This window comes from Dromiciops gliroides, chromosome 6 (genome assembly GCF_019393635.1).
Source record: "Dromiciops gliroides isolate mDroGli1 chromosome 6, mDroGli1.pri, whole genome shotgun sequence".
NCBI lineage: Eukaryota > Metazoa > Chordata > Mammalia > Microbiotheria > Microbiotheriidae > Dromiciops > Dromiciops gliroides.
Genome location: NC_057866.1, coordinates 273,364,785 through 273,390,262, shown reverse-complemented (window position 1 = coordinate 273,390,262; position 25,478 = coordinate 273,364,785). Strand labels below are relative to the sequence as shown.

Here is a 25,478-nt window from a genome sequence, read left to right as displayed (position 1 = left end):
CTTGAGATACAGGTAAACACCTAAGTGTGAACCATCACTGCCTCTACTTTGTATAAAACCACTGGCTGTGGGGGGGGGGAGGGGCTAGAATTAGAGTCAGGAAGACTCAAATCCTGCTTCAGACACCTATTATGTGTGAGTCTTCACCTTTCTCAGCCTCAGCTTCTTCATAACAGCACCTACCTCATTGAGTTGTTTGAGGATGAAATGAGATTACACACACACACACACACACAGAGTACATACAGACACACACAGAGTATTTCTCTCTGTCTCTCTTTCATATAGGATATATAGTTGCCAATTTAAAGTATATATAAATATACATAATATATAAATATGATACATAATATATAATATATACATATATAAATACAACTGAAAACCTTGTACATATCATATATGATAGACAGGGAGATACTCTGTGTGTATGTTTTTGTAATAGCTCCCATTTCTGTACAGATTAAAGGTTTTCAAAGTTATATATAGATTTATACCTATTTCTCTCTCTATGAGTGTGTACATATACATAACATGTGTATATACACATACATGTATATGTCTTATATATGTACATATATACTACATATACACATCTACGTATATACAACATATACATGCATATATAAAATATATATGTACCTATCATATCTATCTACCTATCCATATCTCTCTCTGTATCTCTAGAACTCTGAAAACCTTTAAACTCTATGGAAATGGGAGCTATTATGACCCTCGTAGAACCCGGAGCCTCACACTTGGATCTGATGAATGTGATGACATCACCCCAGGGCTCCATATTCCTCCAGAGCTCCCGCTCGCCCCAAAGAGACATGACAAAGGGCCTGTCAGGTCCTCCATGGCTCGTCCTCTGCAGTCTGACACATTTCTAGTCTATTTCCTATAGCCTCCCTTCCCGCACTCTGCATTTCACGCTGCTTGTCAGCCAGCGCTGCCATACGTGTTTTATCTCCTCATCTCTGCCCAGCTGCTTCCTCATGACTGGAAGCTCCCTGCGCTCATTTCACTGTTGTCCTCGTTTCCCTGGCACAGCACAATAACGTGCGCGTAGTAGGTGCTTATCCAGCATTTGCTGAATTAAGGTGGCGTCTCTTCTCCACCACACAGAGCTCCTGGCTTCCTGCAAGCAGCCCGGGAGTGGCTCCTACATGAGGCTTTTCCTTCTCCAAGAGCTTGGAGACCACATCTCCCTCTCAAAATCACTTGGACTTCATGGACTTAGACACAGATGTACAGACTCCATCCTCTTAGGGACACGTGAGCTCTCCAAGGTCGGGGCAGCCTCCTTTCTGTTTCTGTACCAGTGCCTGGCACGTCACAGCTGGTTAAGAAGCATTTGCTAAACTGCATTGGAATAGGCCTTGATCCTGTCAATTAACAAGCATTTATAAAGCACCTACTATGTGTAAGGCATGGTGCTATGAGCCCAGAGCACACATATAGGAAATGAATTCATCTCTCTCTTCAAGGAGCTTATTCTATTGGAAGAAAACTCACACGCAGATATGTACACAGATGCACGTAAAGAACAAATACCAGGGAGTTAAAAAGAGGGAAGCTGGTGAGTAAGTGTACCAGGAGTTGGGGGTAAGCTTCATGGGGAAGTTGGTACTTTCGCTGCTTTTTGAAGAAAGGCAGAGATTCAAGGCAGAGGTGAGAGGGGCCTTGTAAACATCCAAGGTCTCACCCAGCTTGAAATCTCTCAGTTTATGACTGAGAAGTCATTAAAATACTTGAAGCTGGATCACATCCTGCCTCCCCCTAAGCTAAACATCTCTGGTGTCATGGGGAAGGGAGGCTTACATTTTCCAGGTAGAAGGAGTGACATGTTTGGAAAGAGCCTTGCACGCGGCTCCAGGAGACCTAGATCCAGCGCCTGGGCCTGCCCCTGACTTCCTGTGTCATGAATCACTCTTAGAAGGCCTACAAGAAATAGCCAGGCCCGGAGCGTGTGCAGCCGAGTCCAGGGCTTTGGTTTTCTGATCATCACTTGTGTCCCCCTCCTCCCTAGGACCCACCAAGGCTCTCCGAGGGCAGCTGCTTATCCGGAATGACATGTGCTTTGCCTCATTCTGTTCTTGGGGGAAATTCCCCTGAGAAATGTTTCAGATTACAAACTGACATTTAGAACATTCATCCTTGTACATTCTCATCTTAGACCACAACAGTCCAGTCATTCAAAGGTTTCTAAGGATAAGTTTGAGAAGCTCGAATGCCATGATAGGTGATGTGATCATAGATTTAGGACTGGAAAGACATCCAGTGATTGGGGCAATTTGGTGACTAAGTGCATAGACTGCCAGGAGTGGGGTTAGGAAGACCTGAGTTCAAATTCAGCCTTAGAAACTTACTAGATGAGTGTTCCTGGGAAGTCATTTAACCTGTGTTTGCCTCAGTATCCTTATCTGTAAAATGGAGTTAAGAATAGCACACCAGAGGTCATACAGGTAGTAACTATTAGAGCAAGGATTTGAACCCAGACCTTCAGATTCCCTATCCAGCATACACACCTCTATACCATAATTTAAATTCCAGCCCTAACACACACTTGTTCACTGTCTGTGACCTCAGCCAAACGATTAACTTCTCTACGCCTCCGTTTCTTCTTCTGTCAAGTAAGAGGAAGAGATCAGATGATCTAGAAAGCTTTTTCTAGCCCTAGTGGCAGCATGTGTGACCCATGTCTTCCTCCTTTCCCTGCCCTTACCCTAAGTGGTAGCCAGACTCATCCTTCGCCAAGGCAGGGAGTGGAGGAGATGATATTGAAAGCAGTCTCAGTTACTTAGTTACCCATTTTCCTGAAGTCCCAGACAATCTTTACTGAGCTTCATCAATTCTCTCCTTCCTACCCAGATAAATATTGTTGGTCTGCCTCCTCTGGCTTCCTGTTGGGATGGCTGTTTGCTCTTAGATTTAGAGCTGAGGGGTCACCCAAGCCAACTCCCCCATTGTAAAGTGAAGGAAATAGAGCCCCAGTGAGATGAAGGGACTTGCCCAAAGGCTTATGGGTAGCCAGTCACAGAGCCAGGACCTGAAACCAGATCTTCCGACCTCAGGCCCATCAGTCTTTCCACAGAACCATGACGACTCTGTCTTGGAGGTACAATTCTCCATTTCATGTGAGTACAAGGGGACGTTTGCTAATGATTCAGAATCATCCTGCAGAAAATAGCATCCCTTCCACGTTCCTGGCCTCCAAGAACTGCAAGGAGCCTTAGAAGGGCCGGCGATAATGGAAAATAATGCAACGCTGTGGTTAGGTAAATAAAAGAAAGGCTCATTCCATGTGGTCATTTAAAATTCCAGAGTCTCTTATTTTGGGTGTGTGGTTCACATAAAGTCTATATTTAGTTGCTGATCTCTGGTAATCTCAGGAGGAAATAGAGAAATGTGACTACAGGGCTATTCCATTGGTCCAACCCTCCTATCTTTATACAAGCAAAATCTATCTTGTTAACAGTGGGGTTTAACTTCCCTTCAGCCTGGTGGTCTGAGTCCCAGCAATCATAACAAAGACTATGGAAACCTGGAAGCAAATCCCTGAGGGCCCAAAGAAATGTGATTAGAAGGCCCCTGACTCACAATGTTGTCCAGGCAAGTAAATTGAATTAATCAAGAAGGGCAGCTCCTGAACTTTGTCCTCCATGAAATGTCAAATTCTTCCACTTGCCCGTTGGCATTTTAAAAGGGAGCACATTATGCTGATGCTTGATGCCCATTGGATGCAGATATTCAAAGGGAAACCTTATTTCAAGATTTACCATCTTAATGATTCTTTCTTCTATTTCACTAGTCATCAAGTTGTTTCATAGATTTCTTTTTGATTAGTCAAATTATCAAAGTCATTAAAAATAACAATATCAATATTCAGAAGCAGAGTAAAGGAAGTTGGCAAAGAAGTGTATGATACCTCCCACCCCCAGAAAACAAAAGACTATGGGTTCAGACGATCATATCAAGATTTGGAAGAGATTTCAGAGGACATCTGGTTCAGTCTTCCCAATGTACAGATAAGGAAACTGAGGCCCAGATAGGTGAAGTGATTTGATCAAGGTCAGATGGGTAATGATCCCTAGAGGCAAGGATTTAAACCCAGTTCCTCTGTCTCTAGAGACAATGTTCTTTCTTTGGTATCACACAATGGAAATTTCTCCTAGTAGACTGGGAGCTTCTTGAGAGAAAGGATTGTCTTTTGCCTTTCTTTGTACCCCTAGCATTTAGCACATTGTCTGGCATATGTAAGTGCTTAACAAATGCTTACTGAATGACTGACTGACAATAGTTTGGTTTTCTAGGAATACCAAGGGGCATCCTCTGTGCTTCAATGGTATCTGTACAAGGAAGATCCCTGAGCACATAGTGTGATAGCTTAATAGAGTACCTGGCCATCAGTGAGATCACACATCCCTTGATGTATTGAAATACAATTAAAAGGCATTTTCTGGCATGCGATGTTCCCTGAGCTCAAGAAATGGGTTTCTGGTGAAAATTCATCTCCCTGAAAAGGAAATGGGAGGAGATGTTGGCCAAGCTCTCTTTACTTTGCCTCTCCAAAACCAAATTATTCCATTTAATCCCCAATGTCCTTATAGCACCCAAGATGGGGACTGAATGGAATAGTTTGGTTCCAGAAAGCTTGGCCAACATCTCCTCCCACTTCCTTTTCAGGGAGATGCACTTTCACTGCAAAGCCATTCCTTGAGCTCAGCTTAATATTCCTGTCTTTAAGGGATAGCACAGTAAGACACAAAGTTATGAAGACTCAGGTTCATATCCGTCCTGTCACATTCAGTGATATCATGACTCTAGGCAAGTCAACATTTCTCTGAGCCTTCAGTAACTCTATCAATTGTACATGGTTGGTGCACTGGTGGCAGAAGGTCCTACCCCAGTGAAATATCAAGTCCTTCATGGAATTGAAGAAGGTCCTTTCCATTAACAGTGACTAATGAATTCTCTCTGTCCTGTGTCTTCCTCTAAATCGCCAACAAAATGCAATTCTTAAGATCATAGATTTAGAGTTGGAAGATAGTGAGAGGTTATTAGTTCAATTCCTTCATTATACATTTGAGGAAACTGAGGCAAAGAAGCATCATGAGATCATAGACCAAGAGCTGAAAGGGATATCAGAAACCAGCTAGTTCAGGCCCTTTACTTTCAGAGAGGAAGGCACTGAGGCCTGGGGATGATAAGCACATGGGAGTGGCACCTTACGAGTCGATTGCCTAAGGTCACCCAAGTAAGTGTCCAAGGCTGGATTTGAACCCCAGTCTGACTCCAAAGACAGGGATCTTCCCACTGGAGATTAGGGGTCTATTTTCTTAGGTCAGTTTCTATTATGATTTCTTTTTCATGACTTCTTCCCCCAATTTCTTTGTTTCTCATTGTGGCTGATCCATAGACCTTATACCAAATGTGACACTTGGGTCCAAGCTTCCACCAGTGACGCATCTAAGCACATGGGCAAACTTTCTCCTCTTCCTCCTTTCTTCTTCTTCCTCTTTTTTTTTTGGCGGAAGGGGGGCAGGGTCGGGGGGAATCCAGAGGTGGAGGTAGAGTTGGAAGAAAGGAAGATTCATTGTAAAGCTCACCAAGAAAAATCATGAATTGGGTCCTTCTGATTGAGTGGGACATTCTGGCTAATCATTAAGTAGCAGTGTTGGACTTTCTATGTTATATTTGCCAATTTACAACGTTCTTTGAAAACCTGTTGGTGCCCAGTGACACCCCTCTGAGGTGGGTATTGCCAGTTCTATTGTCCCCATTTCACAGATGAGCAAACTAAGGCTAGGACTGGTTAGATGATGTTCCTTAGTGGCACTGCTGTGACAAGCCCTGATTCATCTATCTCTCCATGGCTTGACTGGGCTCTTTGGCTTCTAAGGTCCATAGCAGCTCTAAATCGATGCCCCCACAATTAGAAGTCCAGCATTCCTTCCACCACACCACAGCTGTCTCCAAAATGAGAGGTGGTACATGGACTCCCCATTTTCAATCCAAATATAGTAATGTATGTCCAGTACCAACAATGAGAGGCTCAACCCACACACAATTTAATAGGCCTTTGAGGCAGAAGGCAATTTAGAACATTTGGAGATGCTTCAGGCATTGATGGTGATGACATGGTCCTGTTGATGGAGAAGGCCAATTCACAGAAGACCAGCCTACATCTGTCCTAAAAGCTGGGCAAATGGATTTTCTGAACCAATCCTGCCCCACGAGATTGCAAGTTTCTTGAGAGTAGAGATTGTTTTGCCTGTCACTGTATTCTCAGTGCTTAGCACAGCACGTAGTACAAAGAGGGCACTTAACAAATATTTATTGACTAAGCGACTTGCCATTTGGCTCTCTCCAACCCATTTGTTGTTGTAGTTGTTCAATCATTTTCAGTCTTAGCTGACTCTTTGCGACTCCTTTTTGGGGGTTTTCTTGGCAAATATCCAGGAGGGATTTGCCATTTCCTTCTCTAGTCCATTTTACAGATAAGGAAACTGAGGTAAACAGGGTTAAATCACTTGCCCAGGATCACACAGCTAGTAAGTGCTGGAGGTTGGATTTGAACTCAGGTCTTTCTGACTTCAGGCCTAGCCCTCTACCCACCCTATCCACCAAGCTCTCTAAAAAACAAAGGCAGACAATTTGCATGAACAATTCAAGGATCTTGAGCTCTATTTGTGTTTGTCTCAGACATTAACTGGTTGTATAAGGTAGTCCAGCTGTCTAAATTTCAATTTGCACATCTGCAGGACTGGAAGTAATATTTTTTTAAATGGCTGGTGCAAAAGTAGGGTGGGGTGGGATACTGAGCTCACTTAGGGTGTGGTCATCAAGGGAAAGAAAACATCCTCCAGCCACCAGGAGGTTTCTCAGCTATTAAAACACTGGCCACTGCTGGAGAAGGGGATATGGGAGAAGGAGGGGGAATGAGCCCAGGAGGCAGCAACCAATGGGAGGAAGCGGAGGGAATCTGGGCCACTACTGGTGGTACCTTTTAAAGGTTGGTGTCCTAGGGAAGGCCCTGGTATCTTGACATAGATGTGTGGTTATTTGGGAAATGGAGCCAATTGAACCTGCAGCCTGTACCACTCTGGGGGGCTCTTGTGTGCCCCATAAGAGATAACATGTACAAAGTGCTTCAAAAAACTCAAAAGCATCATAGAGTAAATTATTATTATTATTATTATTATTATTATTATTATTATGGGCAATAGGAGTTAAGTGACTTGCCCAGGGTCACACAGCTAGTAAGTATCAAGTGTCTAAGGCCGGATTTGAACCCAGATCCTCCTGAATCTAGGGCTGGTGCTTTATCTACTGTGCCACCTAGCTGCCCCACAAACTATTAGTATTAATAGCATCTGGATAAACAAGAATTTGCTACAAATTCTGGCCTATGAGAACATGCATCACAATTAATGATGATGGTGGTGATGGTTTGTATAGTACTTTAAGAGGCAGCTAGGTTGCTTAGTGGATAAAGCACTAGGCATGGAGTCAGGAACACCTGAGTTCAAAATGGTTTCAGACACTAACTGTGTGACCCTGAGCAAATCACTGAATCCACTAGAGAAGGAAATGGCCAACAACTCCGGTATCGGCTGTACTGGCCCGCTATGGTCCACAGAGGCACAAGGACAGCAAAGAGCACTGTAAGCTTTGCAAAGTACTTTATGTGCTTCCTCATTTGATCTTCATAAGAACCCTGTGGTGCTTTTATGACCTCCATTTTGTAGATGAGAAACGGAGGTAGGCAGAGGTTAAGGGATGGAAGAGTCTCATCACTAGGATCTGGGGCAGGATCTGAACTCAGACTTCCTGATTCCAGGCCCAGCTCTCTATTCATTGCCCCACACATGTGTGGGTGTACTCACGTCTCACCTTCTCCAGGAAGCCTTTCCCAATCCCTCTTAATTCTAGGGTCCTCCCTCTGTAAATGATTTCCTATTTATCTAGGCTATGGCTTGTTTGTATATATTTGTTTGTGTGTTGTCTTCCACGTTAGATTGTGAGCTCCTGGAGGGCAGGGACTTGTCTTTTGCCTTTCTTTGTAACCTCACTGCTTAGCACAGGGCCTGACACATAAAGTCTTTAAAAATGCCTATTGACTGACTGGCTTATTGACTCATCCACCTGTATATGCACATATGCATACATATATACACATGCATACAGGGAGCTCCCATACCAGGGATCTCCTGGGCTGACATAATCACAGATGCCTGGCATGTTGTTGTTGCTATTAATTGTGGGCAAGTGGATATGTATATATGTGTGTCTCTATATGTGTATGTAGATATGTGTGCATGCATATATACATATACACAAATACATACACATAAGACAAACACACATTACACACATGTATATACACACGTGCATGTGTACATAAAGATGTATATATGTTGCATGCATGTATGTGCAAAGATACATATTATACCTTAAGTATTATATACAAGCCACCCTCTGTCATCATACACCCACTTGCCTGCCACTGATAGCAGCAACAGCCTGCCCGGCATCTGTAATTGTATCAGCCAAGGGAGGCTCTGGTATGGGAGCTCCCTTCACGAATGTCGGTCACAACCTATCTATGTCTTACTGGGTTGATAAGTCCTTGGGAGCTGCCTATTGTACAAATAAGCTAAGACACTTACCCAGGGCCATGGTGGGCAGGCGGAAACTGAACCCATTCTTTCTGGCTCCATGTCCAACGTTCTCTCCAGAGTTCTCGGGGAAAAGGCTTAAAGAGTTTACTGGAGGTTAAATGACTTGGCTGTGGTTACACAGCTCTTTCCTATGGTGAGAGGTGGGACATGAACCCCGGCCTTTCTGCATCCAGTCCCAGCATTCTATCCACTACATCTCCTAGTTTCTCAATAAAAGCAGGAGCAAGAGTTTGCCTTTATACAGGGTTGCCCAAAGGTCTTGGTTGTAATAGCTTTTAACTGTACTTAAGACTTTAGGGATGGTCTGTATGTAGCAAAGTCCATTTTCCAAAGCCCTTTATTCCCCAAAACTCTGAGGTAAATAATACTAGAGTGACCAACCATTTTACAAATAGAGAAACTGAGGCTCAGAAAGGCCATACTGCTGGTATCTTTGTTCTTCTTGTTAAAACTTACAAAGAGGAAAGAAATTATAATCTTTGGATTTTTTAGAAAAGGCCGTTCGTACTTCAAAAGGAACATGACCTAATGGTTTAAATGAGCTCTTGGAAGTAGAATTCATTCTGTTTATTAGTTTTGATTTCCTTAAAAGAACATGAAACAGTCCATAACCTCACTCTCCCCCTGGAAGAGAGCTAAAAAGCACATAGCACTCCTGAATACTTCAGATGCATCTGTCCATGGGGTATACAGGCATTCCCAGTGTGGATTTCCATGGGGTGTGGATGTGGTCCAAGGGTAGATTTCAATTCCTTACTCCCCATAAACACAGGGTGGTGGGACTGGAGCCAGGAAACCTTGTGTTCCAATCCCTCCTCAGATATTTACTAGCTGTGTGACCGTGGGTAAGTCATTTCAACTCCTTGAGCCTCAGTTTCCTTTTCTATAAAATGAGGCAGTTGGACTTACCTTCTGAGTTACCTTCCAGCTTTAAATCTATGGATCTATGAACCACAATCTTAACATTCATCACGGACTCCACTGATGCAAAGGGAAGTCTTGTACCAGGGTGAGTGAAGGAATGAAAAAACATTTATTAAATGCTTACTAATGCCAAGCACTGAGCTAAGCTCTGAAGATAGAAACATGAAAGCTAGACAGACCCTTTCGTGACTCAAGAAGTCCACATTCTTCTAATGGGGGCAGACAACACACATAGGAGGTTTTGGCTACAAGTCAGTTGGAAAGGCCCGGTGGTCCTTAAGGGGCCCCCATAAAGGAGACAGAAATCTTTGTGGGTGCCATTTCCATTGGTTAAACCGCTATGCTTAGGATGTTAAGCTCTTTGACAGTGCCAGTGACTCTGGTGGTGAGACCTGTGGGGGCTGAGTGGGCAGAGGTGGGCACGGACTGCTTCCCTGGATGATGGCTGTGAGGGCCAGGATGCTAGCAGGGTGGGTGATCTGGGGGTTGTTACCCTTCCTGGGCTCCCTGGCCATGGGTGACCGTCAGTAATCATTGGTGGTGTGACGGCAGTGTAGACCCTTCTCCAGGAGCTCACTCTCCTCAATGATCGCTGGAGGAAGGGAGTATGCCCAAACAGCGCCGGGGGTCTGTCTGCATCAGGATCTGATGGCCATCAAGTCTGACCCACTCTGAATGGCAATGCCCTCTCCAGAACCGTGGAAAAGTGATCACTGTGCCTTCCCTCAAAATAAGAGGGAATGACAAGCACCTCTCGCCTGGCTTGGGCCTAGCACAGCCGCTTGCCCAGACAGCAAGGGGACCAGGATATGGTTAGGGAGTCCAGGGCTTTGCCAGGCAGATCTCGATGCTGTAAGAGACAGTCCTTGTGTGTCATGGGGGAGTTGCCCACTGCCGGGTGCCGCTGCTCCAAGAGGAGCCCCTTCAAACAAACAAGCTGGGCTTTGTGTCACAGGCTGTGGCCTTTCCACAGTGGGAAGATGTACCCAAACGGAACCTCTTTGGGAACAGCTCCAGGCCACCAGGGGTCCATGAGAGCGCTATATGTAGGAGGCATTCATCTTCCCCCAAGGATGGAGTTAAAAACATGAATGTTTAAATTCAAATCTCAAAAGATAACCACAGAAACTAGACTAATTTGATTTATTGCCATTTCAAACTTGGGAGCCAAACCAGCCAAAGAGATTTGAGATGTTGTGATTCTGGATGTAATGGGGACAGTAAAGCTCCATCTTCGAAGGCAAATGACTCCTGCAAGACCACCTCCTCACCTATGACAACCTGGGGAGCATCCCAAGATAAATGAAGTGACTCCACTCTGTTAGTTCAAGGGAGATTCACTGGCCCAGTGAACTACTGGGAGATGCAAATTGGGGGGATTCTGATAAACCTCTAAAACTGTGTGAAGTCCTGACACAGAAATACAGGGGGGTGGGCACCCAGGTGCTGGCAGAAGAGGGTATCAGGCACAAGTTGTAGATGGCTCTCAATTTTCTACTTTTAATGCTATGAAATATTGCAAGTCCCTGACAGGAAAAGGTATTTTGAGAATTCTTCAGTTTAAAAAATGATTTCTCCTGGGAAAATATGCTTAGTTTTAATGGATGGGTAGTTTTGAAATTACCTGGTTTCACCAGATTCCCTAATATACAACATTATAGATCCTTCTACTTTTCTTTTCTTTTTTGGTCTTAGATGAGAAATCATGTGGGATTTCTGGTTGTTGAGTTTTTCTAAAACAAATATACATTACATCTGCCTTCCTGGCTGCTTGTAATATCCCCTCTCTGTTGCTGATATTTTGGAGTCTGACCATAGCACAATTGTGTGAGTTAAACTTGGGATTCATCTCTGTTGGCAGCCTGTGAATTGTATGTATTTGTATCACACAATGTATTCCGCTTACTATGAAGAAATCTACCAATATGGTTTTGGGAAATAGTAATTCAGAGTCATTTTTTCTTAAGAATTTTCTAGAACAAAATAATCTTCAGGTTTTCTATCTAAGGTAACGTCTCTATTTTCTTTATTTCTATACTCATTGAAACTTATGGTTGTGTTGATTTAAAAATGTGAACTTATCTTTTTGTCTTCCATAAGCACAATTCTATTCCTCAGAGACTTTACCATTTTAGTACGATCTGCTAACAAACAATTCAAGCTTCTGAGTCTCCCCATTGTCCTTTTGTGTTCTTCCCTTACAGATTTCATCTCTATAGATTCCAGAGTTTCTTTAATTCTCTTAGTGATCTTCTTGGTAGTGTTGAAATGCCTTGTAGTAAATGCATTTTACTTTCTGGAGTCCTTGATAATGTGATTTCCTTATATTTTTTCCCTTGATTCCTTCTCTTCAGTTTTCACCTTTCATAATAATTAACTACATTAAGCCTTTTGTTTTTGTTTGCCCATTTAAAAAGTTAATTGTTTTACTGAGAGGTGATTTTTGTTTTCCATAAAGATCTTCTGGGTTGTCATTTCCTTTGTTCTTTTCATTACAGTTTTTGAGATGATCAAAGGGAACTGGGCTCTCCTTTGATCTCTTGACCCAATGAGTTGAAGTGGCTTATATGGGTAGTAAACAGAAAAGCAGGATTCAAAACTGAGGCTCTCTGATTCCTACCTGGCATTCTAGCCTCAACAGAGTACGTCTGTCTGTCTCTGTCTCTGCTCACTCCATACCATATTCTCCTCAGCCCACAAAGCCATTTTTCCAAAGCAGGGGTCTGACCATGTTATACTTCTACTCAATAAATCCCGATGGCTCCCTATTATCCCAAAGATAAAGTATATACTCTTCTGCTTGTCCTTTGGGGCTCTTCAGAGCTCATCTCCTTTCCATCTTTCCAGTCTTCTTAGGATTGACTCTCCTCTGGGCATGCTGGCACCCACTGACATGAGCTCGCTTACTATTCCTCACACACAGAACACCCCATCTCCAGTCTTCATGCATTCGTGTGGGCTCTCTCCCAAACACGGAATGCTTTCCCCCCTCACTTCTGCCTCTTCTCTGGCTTCCTTCAAGACTCCATTCCAACCCCATCTTCTGTAAGAGGCCTCTTCCATTCGACCTAGCTGTTAATGCCTTCCTCTCTGAGATTATCTCCTATTTACTCTGCAGGCAGCTAGGCAGCACAGTGGATGGGGTACCAGTCCTGGAGGCAGGATGACTCAACGTTCTGAGCTCAAATCCAGCCTCAGACATTTCCTAGCTGTGTGACTCTGGGCTAGTCACTTAACCCTGTTTGCTTCAGTTTCCTCATCTATAAAATGAGCTGGTGAAGGAAATGGCAAACCACTCTGGTACCTTTGCCAAGAAAACCCCAAGTGGGATCACAGAGTCAGACATAACTGACAGGACCGAACAACATCAACAACGTATTTACTATCTGCGTGTTGTCTTCCCCATTAGAGTGAAAGCTAGGTCTCAGGGGTTAGAATGTTGGACTTGGAGTCACAAAGTTCAAATCCAGCCTCAGATTAGCTCAACCTCAGTTTGATCATCTGTAAAATGGTGATAATTATAGCACCTATCTTGAGTGCTTGTGGACAGAATGAGTGGCTGATTCTGACTTCGGACCTCTTTCCACTTAATGCCCTCCAAAGTCAATATAAATAATCATGGATGCCACTGTTCCTTTGATTACTTTTTCTTACTAGCCTCCTACTTAAATATTTTCTATGCCTGCTGTGTTTTTATGGGGAGAGGGTGCCTAGTACCTTTTACCTTTGAGCCTACTTATTTAGAACAGTATGTTAATTTATAAATCAGAAGTGTGAATTTCAGCATTTTGCAAAGTTAACTTACTGTTAATGACTGAAGCTCTCTGGTTTCCTCCTCTGCTGCAGAAGCGTGATATGATAGGACCTAGACAGTATAAAAAAAGGCAAAGAGTATATACTTCATAAGTGAGATACTTATGTATTTACAGATTCTAAATTCCAGTTCTAAACTTAACCCCATCCAATATCCCTGGACAGCTAACTAGGCAGCCCCAGGGACTCTTATTTTTAAAATTTTACTTAGTTTTTAATTTATGGAATTAACAAGCATGTCCATAACATAGTATAATAAAAAGATGATTGTACATGAAACTGCAAATCTACTATGCACAACTTGCTATTCCTTTCAAATATACAGCAAAATGGTAATGTAAATTTCCTCCCTACCCCCGTGGCTACCATTTGTCACAAATTGGTATATATATATATATGTAAAATGATTCCATATATATTTCTGTTTATCAGTTCTTTCTTTGGATGCAGATAACATTCTTCTTTGTATGTCCTTTATAGATAATTTGGATTTAATTTCAATATGCACATACATTTAGCTGGCTTCTTCAGGTAAGAAAAAAGAATCCCAGGCATTAGATTCCATTTCTCCCTGAAATGGTAAAGTTTGTTCGTTTCATGTTTAAAGGAAACTTCCAGGTTTGATATTGTTGACATAAGAGCTACAGTGTTTAGACACAAGACAAGGAGAAAGCGTCTATCGGCTGAAACTTGGCCAAGGATTTTTTTGTTGTTGTTCATTTTTCCAATACAAAGTGCAAAATCTAAACATGCACGTACCTATCCCTTAGTCATTTTTAGCTGGAAATTTTTAGAAAAACAAAAGGGGGGGGAAATATGGGTTTATTTTTTGATTAGACAGGAGTTATTTTTGTCTCCATTCTGTTCTGTGTCTTCACCTCCCTAGGCCTTGTTTCTTCATATGTAAAATGAGAGGGTCAGACCAGATGGCCTCTAGATCCCTCCTGGCCCTAACTCTGTGACCCTGTGAACCTTTTAAGTGCCAAAAGGTCTTTTGTAGAAATTCAGAATTTACCGAGGGATGAATTCAGAGACTCCTCGAAGTTACAGCTCATGCTGGTGCTTAAAGGGCTAAATGACAGTCGCCTCAAGATTCTGTATCACGGTGGCCAGGAGGTGCAGCGGGTAGAATGATGTGACTGGAATCAGGGAGACTGGAGGTCACCTACACAAGCTGGGTGACTCTGGTGCGCCACTTAGCGTTTCCTCATCTGTTAAATAGGGATGATAATAGCACCTACCTCCCAAGGTTGTCATGAATAAAAAATGGGGAAATATTTGTAAAGTGGTTTGTAAACCATAAAGCAATCTATAATAAAAGCTAACATTTATACGGTGCTTACTAGGTGCCAGGCACCATGCTAAACATTTCATCCTCACCACAACCCTGGGAGGTAGGTGCTATTTTTTTTTTTTTAGTGAGGCAATTGGGGTTAAGTGACTTGCCCAAGGTCACATAGCTAGTAAGTGTTAAGTGTCTGAGGCCGGATTTGAACTCAGGTACTCCTGACTCCAGGGCAGGTGCTCTATCCACTGCACCACCTAGCCGCCCCTAGTAGGTGCTATTTTTATCCCTGTTTTACAGATGAAGAAACTGAGGCCAACAGAGGTAAAGTGACTTGCCCAGGGTCACACAGCTACCAAGTGTAGGAGGCCGGATTTGAATTCAGGTCTTCCTAACTCTAGGAGTGGAGCTCTATCCACTGTATCATCTAGCTGCCCCCAACATATAATAGTTATAAATACTACATATTTTTTTCAACAGACTTGTGGAGTTGTCAGGGGCTTTAGTCTTCCATTAGCCAAAGTAGAGGTATCTCACTGAGGTGTGGGGATGACTAAGGGTCTCAAAAGCTAGCTAGATCTGTGATTTAATTGACAGAGGGAACTTCTGGATGAGAAAAATCCTCTGCCAAGGCAGGACAACACCAATTTTACAACTCCAAATCTTAGAGAACTGCCCAGAACAATGAACATGTATGTGATTTGTTTGAGGGCACACAGCAGTCGGAGAGAAGACTTGAACCCAGGTCTTCCTGGCCTCAAGGCCAGCTTGCATCCACTAGGTGGCTCCAATAAGTGTCAGCTGCCTCTCACTCCATGTAAATACAGATATAAAGAACAACAAAAATGTGGTGGTGATGATAGTGACAATGGTGATACATTGGGCAGGTTCGGAAAGAAAAGGAGCTGACTTTGCAGTGAGTTTCAGATCAGAATAGACAATGTAGACTAATAGCCAGTGTACTCAGCAGCAAAGCAGAGCACTGTAATTCTCACACTGGCCGTGCCTCTCTCTGGCTGGTTGGAGGCTTATCTCTCCTTTAAAGTTTGGCTCAAACGCTACCCTTCCCATGAATCCTCCTGGGACCTCTGCTCAGTACCTAAGAAGCAACCTTGAAGTTCAGGAGGCAAATCATTCTATACCTCCTATTAGCACTAATCATCACACTCTGCTTTGTGGTTATTGAGTCATTTCAGTCATGTCTGACTCTTTGTGACTTCATTTGGGGTTCTCTTGGCAAAGAAAGTGGAGCGGTTTGCCATTTCTTTCTCCAGCTCATTTTACAGGTGAGGAAATTGAGGCTAACAGGGTGAAGTGATTTGCCTAGGGTCACAGTTTTCTTGGGATACTAGAGTGGTTTGCCATTTCCTTTTCCAGATCGTTTTACAGATGGGGAAACTAAGGCAAACAGGGTGAAGTGACTTGCCCAGGGCCACATACTTAGTAAGTGTTTGAAGCTAGATTTGAACTCAGAGAGATGAGTCTTCCTGACTTCAAGCCCAGTGTTTTATATGCTGCACCACCAAGCTGACCATCCTGTGTTTTCTAGTCATGTGTGTTCACATCCCTATTAGACTAAGTACTAAGAGGGCAGGGATCACATCTTGCCTAATTCTCTGCTGGCCCCTAGCATGATGGCTTGAACAGAGTAAATACTCAATAAATGTTTGTTGAATGAGTCAGACCCTTTTCCCCTGGGGCATCAGTTGCCTCATCTGTAAACAATAATGATAACAGTAAACACCTTGGAGGTTTCAGGGCACCTTGTCCACAGTATCTCTGTTGAGCTTCACATCAGGTGGGTGAAAGAGGTACTGCACTTTTCTTTTTTTCTTTTCTTTTTTTTTTTTTTTTCGCGGTGCAATGAGGGTTAAGTGACTTGCCCAGGGTCACACAGCTAGTAAGTGTCAAGTGTCTGAGGTCAGATTTGAACTCAGGTCCTCTTGAATTCAGAGCCAGTGCTTTATCCACTGCAGTGCCACCTAGCTGCCCCGAGTACTGTGCCTTTTTAATTGTTTTCATTTTATAGATGAGGAAACTGACGCCCAGTGAGGCTAAGCCTAGGGTTACATAGCTAGGACGTGTCACAGGTAGAATTTGAATCCAGGTCCTCAGTCTAGCTCACTACTTTGTCATGTGACTTCTAAAGTGAAGACCTTGAAAGACTTAAGAACTCCAATTCATCACGACCACAATTCCAAAGGATTCATAATGAAATATGATGCCCACCTCCCAGTGGCGAGGCTCGGGTGCAGGATGAGGTGGACATTTTTGGAGATGGACAATGTGAAAATCTGTTTCCCTTGACTATGCCTTGTTACTAGAGTTTTGTTTTGTTTTGTTTTCTCCTGGGGGGCAACAGCCTCCAGACTTGGCCCCCTGCCCTCCCTGGGGAGGACTTCATAATGAGACCAGCTCAGTGATGGATGAGTGCTGACCGGGAACCTCTGTGTTGTGCAAAGTCCCAGCCCCACAGCTAATTCTCCAGTACTACCTCATCGCCCAGCTTGCTCCTCCTCCACACTGGGCTGCTCGCCCCCCCCCCCCACAATGATCTGCCCAAACTCCTCCCATAATCATCAAGACGCTCCTGCCCCATTATGCTTTCCCCACCCCAGTGATTCTGAGCCCCCTTCTGTGGCTGCCCAAAGCTTGTTCCTTGTTCCCTGTCCTCCAAAGCCCTCAGCCTCCACCAAGGCCTCCCCATGCCCAGCTCCATTCTGTTCTGCCCATCCCTCCAAAGCCAATTTTGCTTTCATTTGAAGATTTCATCCAGCTTTCCTTTCTCACTCCCTCCATCTTCTGGCTTCCTCCAGATGACACAGCTTCCCTGGCTTCCAGCACTGGTTCCATTTTAACTCAGCACCCTCCCCCCCAACAATGTGATGGAGGAATAGAACACTCCTTGCTCCCCCACTGCCACTTCCAGACTCCCTGGACCATCAGTCAGTAATCTCTACTCCTTAGAGATTCAGTCAATTCATATTTATCACTCCCTTAACATTCCAGGAGCTGTTATCGATCACCACCCCTGCCCCTAATATACTCTCCCTCCTTCTTCAACACCTTCAGTTCAGTGCGTGGCATCCAGTCTTTCTTTCCTTTACAAGTCCTGACCTCATACCGGGAGGCCTGCCATGTATGCTGATACTCCCCCAAGTCCCAAACTTCCCACTTCCTCAATTTACTCACTTCCTACTCTCTCCTCCTCCAAGTCACCTCAGCGACATCCAGGGATGGTAGCAGCCTTGCTCCTGCCATTACTTGACAAGTGTTCCACTTCTGTGCCCAGAAATGTCAGAATCCCATCATTCCTTCTGCCTGACTCCTACACCCCCAAGCCTATTCTTCATTCTTGATGTGACCTCTAATTCTTCTACCCCTCAGTTCTTTTCCAGGCCATCACCCCCACACTGACCACACTCTCCTCCCTTCCCCATCTTGCCTCCTTGGTAAACTTGTCCTTTTCTCAAGTGCTTTATCCCATTCTCAATCTTGCCCTGCCAAACTTCAGCCTTGGGTAGCTCATGCCAGATACTGCCCTTGCTCTCACTGATGTGCTGCTAAACAAAGCTGGTCAAAGCCATGAAACCAAAGGGATTGGGTCCCCTCTAAACTTATGTTCTGTAATTTCTTTTTGTTGTTTTTTTTCGTTGTTGTTTTTTAGGATTTATTTTATTTTTTTTTAGTGAGGCAATTGGGGTTAAGTGACTTGCCCAGGGTCACACAGCTAGTTAAGTATTAAGTGTCTGCGGCCGGATTTGAACTCAGGTACTCCTGACTCCAGGGCCGGTGCTCTATCCACTGAGCCATCTAGCTGCCCCTATGTTATATAATTTCAAGAGGGCTGACTGCAGCAAGGCAATCCCTTTATATTCCCTCATTAACTGACTTTCCCAATCATCACAGTGGCCTTTCTAAGCTTTTCCATCCCTCCTCAACTCTCTCTCATGGTTCATTCTCCCCTACCCTCTTAGCTGAGAACTTTGCCCTATACCACTGGAAATAACCTGAAGCCACTCACTGAGAGCTCCCTCTTCTCTTCCTCATCTATGTCACTCAGCTGTCTTCTCCCACTATCTCCTTCACCCCTGCCTCACAGGTTAAAGTGGTCCTTCTCCTTGCCAAAGCGAACATGCATGAACGAGCCCATAACATATAGGCTTCTCTAGCAGATGTCCCCCTCCGTCATTTACACTCTCACTGTCTGCTGGCTACTTCCTTAATGCTTACAAAGTAATCTGTGACTGCCATCCTCAAAAAATCCTTCCTTGATCCAGCCATCCCTATGAGCTATCTTCCCATATCTCTCTTTACTTTCGTGGCTAATCTTGAAAAAGTTATCTATAACCAGTGCTTCCTTTTCTCTCACTCCCACACACCCTCTGTAATCCAGCTTCTGGCCTTACCATTCTACCTAAACTGCTCTCTCTAGGGTTACTAATGGTCTCTTAATTGCCAACTCTAATGGCCTTTCTCAAGCCCTCTCCTTTGTGACCTTTCTGCAGCCCTTGACACTTTTGCTCACCTCCTTCTCCTTCATATTCTCCCTAGGGCTTCTTGGCACTGCTCTCTCCTGGTTCTCCTCCCACTTCTCTCTCTTCCTTATCTGTCCTTTCTGCTGCATCTTCATCCTGGTCATGGCCAATGACTATGGATGTTCCCCAAGGCTCTCTTGGGGGGTCTTCTCTTCTCCCTCCATACTACTTCACTGGGCAATCTCATCGGCTCCTATGGATTTAATGGTCACATCTACGCAGATGATTCTCAGACCTTCTTATCCAGGGCTAACCTCTCTCCTTACCTCCACTCTTAAATCTCCAACAGATGCCTAAAGGACGTCTAAGACTGGCTGCTTCCCAGAAATCTTCTGGGCACGGTTAAAACCCTATTTCTTCCTATGGGCACCCCCATCCTCCCAGTCATTCATCTGGCAGCCTAGGTGTTATTTTCAGCTTCTCATTTGTTTTCAGTCCTAATATTCAATCAGTTGCCATGTCCTACAGTTTCTACCTTTGTAATAGCTCGTCTATGTTCCCTTCTCTCCTCTGACATGGCTGAAACCTGAGTTCCAGTCCTCATCACCACCTGCCTGAATGATTGAAATAGCCCTCAGGTTGATCTCTACGCCTCAAGTCTCTCTCCTCTCTAACCCGTCCTTTACCCAAATAATCTTCAGAAAGCACAATGCCACCATTTCCCCCATTCGATGAACTCTAGTGGCTCTCTATTACCTCCAGGACCAAACAGATCATTCTCTGTTTCTTTGGCTTTAAAATCCCTTTATAACCTTACCCTCTCCTACCTTTCCAGGCTTCTTATGCCTTGTTCCCCTTCACATACTCTGTGATCTATTTATCACACTATGGATCACACAAGACATTGCATTTCCTGATTCCAAGCATTTTCTTTTCTTTTCTTTTCCTTTCTTTTCTTTTCTTTTCTTTTCTTTTCTTTTCTTTTCTTTTCTTTTCTTTTCTTTTCTTTTCTTTTCTTTTCTTTTCTTTTCTTTTCTTTTCTTTTCTTTTCTTTTCTTTTCTTTTCTTTCTTTCTTTCTTTCTTTTTTTGGTGAGGCAATTGGGGTTAAGTGACTTGCTCAGGGTCACACAGTTAGTTAGTGTCAAGTGTCCGAGGCTGGATTTGAATTCAGGTCCTCCTGAATCCAGGGCTGGTGCTTTATCCACTGCGCCACCTAGCTGCCCTTCCAAGCATTTTCAATGGCTGTCCCCATTCCTGGAAGTTTCTCCCACCTCCCCTCTGCTTCCTTCAAGTCTCAGCTAAATCCCACCTTCTGCAAAAAGTCTTTCCTGCCCCACCCCCTTTAAAGCTAGCATCTTCCTTCTCAGATTGCTTCTTGTTTGCCCCATATATATCTTGTTTATAAATAATGGCTTCCATGTGATCTCCCCCTTTGGAGTGTGAGGACATGCATTTGCTTTTCTGTGTCTCCCCAGGGCTCAGCACAGTGCCTGGCACAGAAGAGATGTTTGATAAACACTTGTTGACTTGACTTCCTAGAATATGGTGCCCAGAACAAAAGTCTAGCAATGTGCAAACTAGGGAAGAGGATGGCACGATGCTTATTCTTTGGTGTTCTGGACGCTATACCACTCCTAATGCAATTTAACTGCGTGAATGTTCCCTTCCAGCTCTAGAAATCTTATGCTCCAAAGGGTCAGCTATCAAGCAAATGAATCAAATCAAGAAGCGATGAAGCCTAGTGGATAGAGAGCTGGCCTTGCGGTCAGGGAGGAGGCCTGCTGACTCTCACTGACTGCATAATCCTGGGGAGTTTTCAGGGCTCTGGGCAACTCTCAAGACTAGAATGTGAACAGAAAGTACCACCTGCCTGGGGAATGAGATTTTCCTTATCTGAGAGTCCCCAATACTAAGGAGATCAAAGTCCTCAATTCCTAAAGTAAAACTAAAACCATATTTCTGTGGTTAAAGTTCTCAACGCCAACTAGAGAAATTGTGAGTCCTGACTTTTTTCCAGTGTGACACAATGAGGAAGGACAGACAAAAGGTTTTCAATGGAAGCTCCATTCTATTGTTGAAACAACAGCCCTCGACAATCTGTCTACAGGTCTGGGCTTAGTATTCTATTACAACGTGAGTCTGTGCAGACTTTCATCTTATGGAGTAGTAACACTGATCTCACAACTAAACAATATTCACCACAACTTTTCATATTGTTAGAGCAACTCAGCCCCAGTGTTCAGGTTGTTCCTCACTCGGGTAAGGTGGTTGTTGAGGTCTTTTGACTTCACACCAACCCATTTCTGTAGGTCCTTTAAAAATGCACAGATATGATAATAGGGGGTTGAAGAAATCAAGAACTTTTAGTCATCAAAAATTTTACATCAATCTAAATATCTCCAGTGGATTAGATTCTTAATTAAGACTCATTTTAAAAAGAGAAGAATCACTTTCAGGTGATATGTTCACGATGTCTCCTACTAGATGAGGGAACTGAATGGACATATTGAATAAACAGGGGCAACAAGGTGGTGCCACAGTGGATAGAGCACCAGGATACTTCCTAGTGGTGTGACCCTGGGTAAGTCACTTAACCCTGTTGACCTCAGTTTCCACATCTGTAAAATGAGCTGGAGAAAGAAATGGCAAACCCCTCCAGTATCTTTGTGAAGAAAACCCCAAACAGGGTCACAAAGAGTCAGACATGACTGGAAAACAACAGCCCTTCTATTGTGATGAATCTGGACATAGATACGTACATAACATAGCATGCTGGGATGCCTGTTCAGGAATCTATCAAAGGATACATCATTGGCCAAGAGAAAGAAACCTGCATCCAGATCTCACTGCTTCTTTCTCTTTAATTTTTTTCAGTTAACAAGCATTTATTTCTATCTGATTTTTAATCTCTTTGACAATTCACCTTTTCCATGCCTCATGCCTCTTGGAGGAGGAGTAGCAGAGAAAACAGAGTCAAGGGTCAAAGGACTTAGTTTTGAATCCCAGATCTGCCAAATCAAGACACTTTCCCTCTGTGGGTCTCAGTTTTTCTAATTTGTAAAATAAGCGCTAAGAATCCTGCGTGCCACATGAGGTTGGTTTGGGACTCGAAAGAAAGGCCAAAGCTGCAGTGTCCCACAGAGACAGCCTTCCAAAGGGGCAGCACTGAGCCTCTCTGTTTCCCCTTCTGAGGCCGTGCGCCACAGTGGAAAGAGGCCTGGAGTGGGAAGCAAGGCCCTGACGACCTAGCTCTGTTCTTTACTCTTCCAGTGGCCTTGGCCAATCACTTTGTTTATTGGGCCTCGTTTTCCTCCTTTGTAAATAAGGAATCTGAACCTAATCATCTCTAAAGCGCTCTCCAGCTCTAAAGCCTGTGACACTCAAGCATGAGTTGGGGCTAAACTTTTTGACCTACCTCCGTGAGGACAGACTGAGGTCATAGAAAAATTCCATGATTCAAGTGATAGCACTATTAGTATTGAAGCTAAAATGGCTAAAGGGTAGGCCTTGGCCAAGTCATTGGACCGCTGCATGCCTCAGTGGACAGTGAACTCCTTAGGTCTTAGATCCTCAGTTATAAATGATCCACTATCTGCCCTGGTAGAAGGGGTTTCCATGCAGGGAGTGCACCTTGCTGGCAAAATCATCAGCTCTTCAAATATTCCCTTACAAGTCCTGGCAGTGGAACCACAAGGAAGCCCACCCAGCCCACCCAGAGACTAGATGAGTGAGCCCTGCTGTTTGAAGGCTCACCTCCAGGGTGACCATCTGCTTAGCCATGGCTCTCTCCACTGCTTCATACATCTGAGTGTTCTGGATCCCCAATCCACAAAAGATGACAAAGGCTTCCAGAAACTGCTCATCATTTCTGTTGAAAGGTTTGAATTTGCTGGAATTCTCTTCCATCTTATTGACAAGCTGGCAAACTCCTATAAAAGTTAGAGAAATTGGGTGAATGTCATTATTATTGATAAGTTGGTTTAAAAGGGACATCACTGAATAGTGGGGGGAGTGGTAGATTCGGTGTCAGGAAGCTGGACCATCAAACCTTGACACTTCATAGCTGCATGACCTTGGGTAAGTCATTTAACCTTTAGGAGCTTCAGGCAGCTCTTGAAGATGATGATGAATTATACATGGGCTGCAATGGGAGCGGGTGGAGGTGGGTTTTTGTAAATTTAGCTTTATTGTATTTTCAGTTCTGAATTATTCCCTTCCCACCTCCCCTCTGGTCCCTATCGAGAAGGCAAGAAAAACAACTAATTACATATGTGTGTGTGTGTGTGTGTGTGTGTGTGTGTGTGTGTATGAGAGAGAGAGAGAGAGAGAGAGAGAGAGAGAGAGAGAGAGAGAGAGAGAGAAAGAGAGAGAGAGAAAAGGAGGGAGGAAAGGAAGGAAGGAAGAAGGAAAGGAAGAAAGAAGAAAGGAAGGGAGGATAGAGGAGGGAAGGGGAGGAGAGAAGAGAAAAGAGAAGAGAAAAGATGCCCCAATCTCTAGTCTGGGTCTTTCTGCTCTCTCTTTAGCAGTTCCATCATGAGAACTTTGATACAGTGGTTGGTCATTGTGCTGAACAGAATTCACAGGTTTTTCAAAGTTTTCTGTCTTTACAATATTGCTGTTATTGTATAGATTGTTCCCCTGGCTCTATTCACTTCTCTCTGCATCAGCTCATACAAGTCTTCCTAGGTTTCTTTGAAGCTAGTTCCTTCATCATTTCTTACAGTACAATAGCATTCCATCACATTCATATGCCATTCCCCTGTTCAGCCATTCCTCAATTGATGGGCACCCTTCCGTTTCCAATTCTTTGCCACCACAAAAGGAGCTGCTATAAATATTTTGTACACATGGGTCCTTTTCCTTTCTTTTGATAATGGAGGTAGTTTTCACCCAGGGAGGTCAAATGCAGCCCAAGGCAAGCCCTTGATACTCTCTAACAGGCTGTTAGCTATTGCTGTTACCATAAAGTCCTACACTTTTGCCTTATAAAGACTAGAAGTCTCTCCACAAGCAACTAAGAACCCGGGAACATAATGTATAAAAATAAACAGATCACAGGATAGAATTTAGAACATAACTGCTTCCACCTAGCCCTAAATTACTGCTGTCTGATTCATAGGAAAATCCTAGAGTACACTTTTCTTCTTGACATAGAAATAAATTCTAGACCACTAGAGTCCCCAAAGACACTTTGTCCTTTCAAGGCTAATTAAATTTTTGTCCACTTTCCAAGAGAACAATTCTGAAGCACATCAGAAGGGGACATGAAGTTTGCCTTTCCCTGCTTAGAGTTTGTGTTAAGTAGAAACACACACACAATAGACCAGTATGACACCCTTCATGTAGCCAATCTCACAATTCAAAGCTAAACCTCAGATTTCCACAGAGACATGCCACGTACACACAATTTCTGTTGTTGCCAATGTGTAACACTGAAGATAGGGCAGCTGGGTGAAGCTATGGTGGATAGAGTGCTAGTCCTGGAATCAGGAAGATTCATTTTCCTGAGTCCAAATCTGGCCTCAGATACCTATAAGCTGTGCCACCCTGGGCAAGTCACTTCACCCTGTTTGCCTCAGTTCCTCATCTGGAGAAGGAAATGGCAAACCACTCCAGTATCTTTGCCAAGAAAACCCTGTGAGGTCACAAAGAGTTGGACACAACTTAAAAACAACTCCCAAACAACAAATAGTGAAGATAGTTAAGTGTCCGCTTTAGTCTAGAAAGAAGGCTTATAGGGTAAGCACAGCCCATCACAAAGAGAGAAGAATGCTTACCCATTCCTGGTTAAAATTTCCCAGGGATTAGGGACTGCACAATAGCCTGGGATTATGGAGAGAATCTGGGGAGAGAAAGGTCTAGATTTCCTTATCGATAAATAAGAATACAAGGAGTCCAAGGGTCTCAAATGCAGGGTCATCAAAGTCCTCAGGGCCTCTGTCAGCAGAGTGGGAGGGGATGTAGGAAGTCACCAAGGCTAGCCCATGCCTGAACAGGCCTCCCTTCTCCTTCAGTCCCACAAAAGGGTGATCCTCCTTTAATTCTCCCTCTCTCCCATTCCACTTTTCCAGGCAATCTTCATATTTTTTTCTTATGCCAGAGAAACCTATGAGCCCCGCCTAAGCATACATAATGTTCTTAACTACATAAAATAAAATCCACAGGATAACAAAGGAAGCCAGTTATATCAGAATAGTTACCAAAAGAGAAGCTCTGTTGCAATATTCCATGAATAGTCCCTTTCTCTAGAACTTTCTTGAAACTTCAGATGCCAAACTTGAAAACTATTG

At 43.7% G+C, this 25,478-nt stretch overlaps 1 protein-coding gene across 4 annotated transcripts in view; it reads right to left on the bottom strand.

The window, feature by feature from the left end:
* Window positions 1–25,478, bottom strand: part of PDE5A (phosphodiesterase 5A) — a 187,219-nt gene that overhangs the window by 47,957 nt on the left and 113,784 nt on the right. For all 4 annotated transcript variants that reach the window (XM_043971733.1, XM_043971734.1, XM_043971737.1 and 1 more), the window contains exons 10-11: window positions 22,942–23,117; window positions 13,417–13,476 (exon numbers count right to left, since the gene is read on the bottom strand). In XM_043971733.1, coding sequence (XP_043827668.1) covers window positions 13,417–13,476; window positions 22,942–23,117 — 236 coding nt within the window. The remainder of the gene's footprint in view (window positions 1–13,416; window positions 13,477–22,941; window positions 23,118–25,478) is intronic.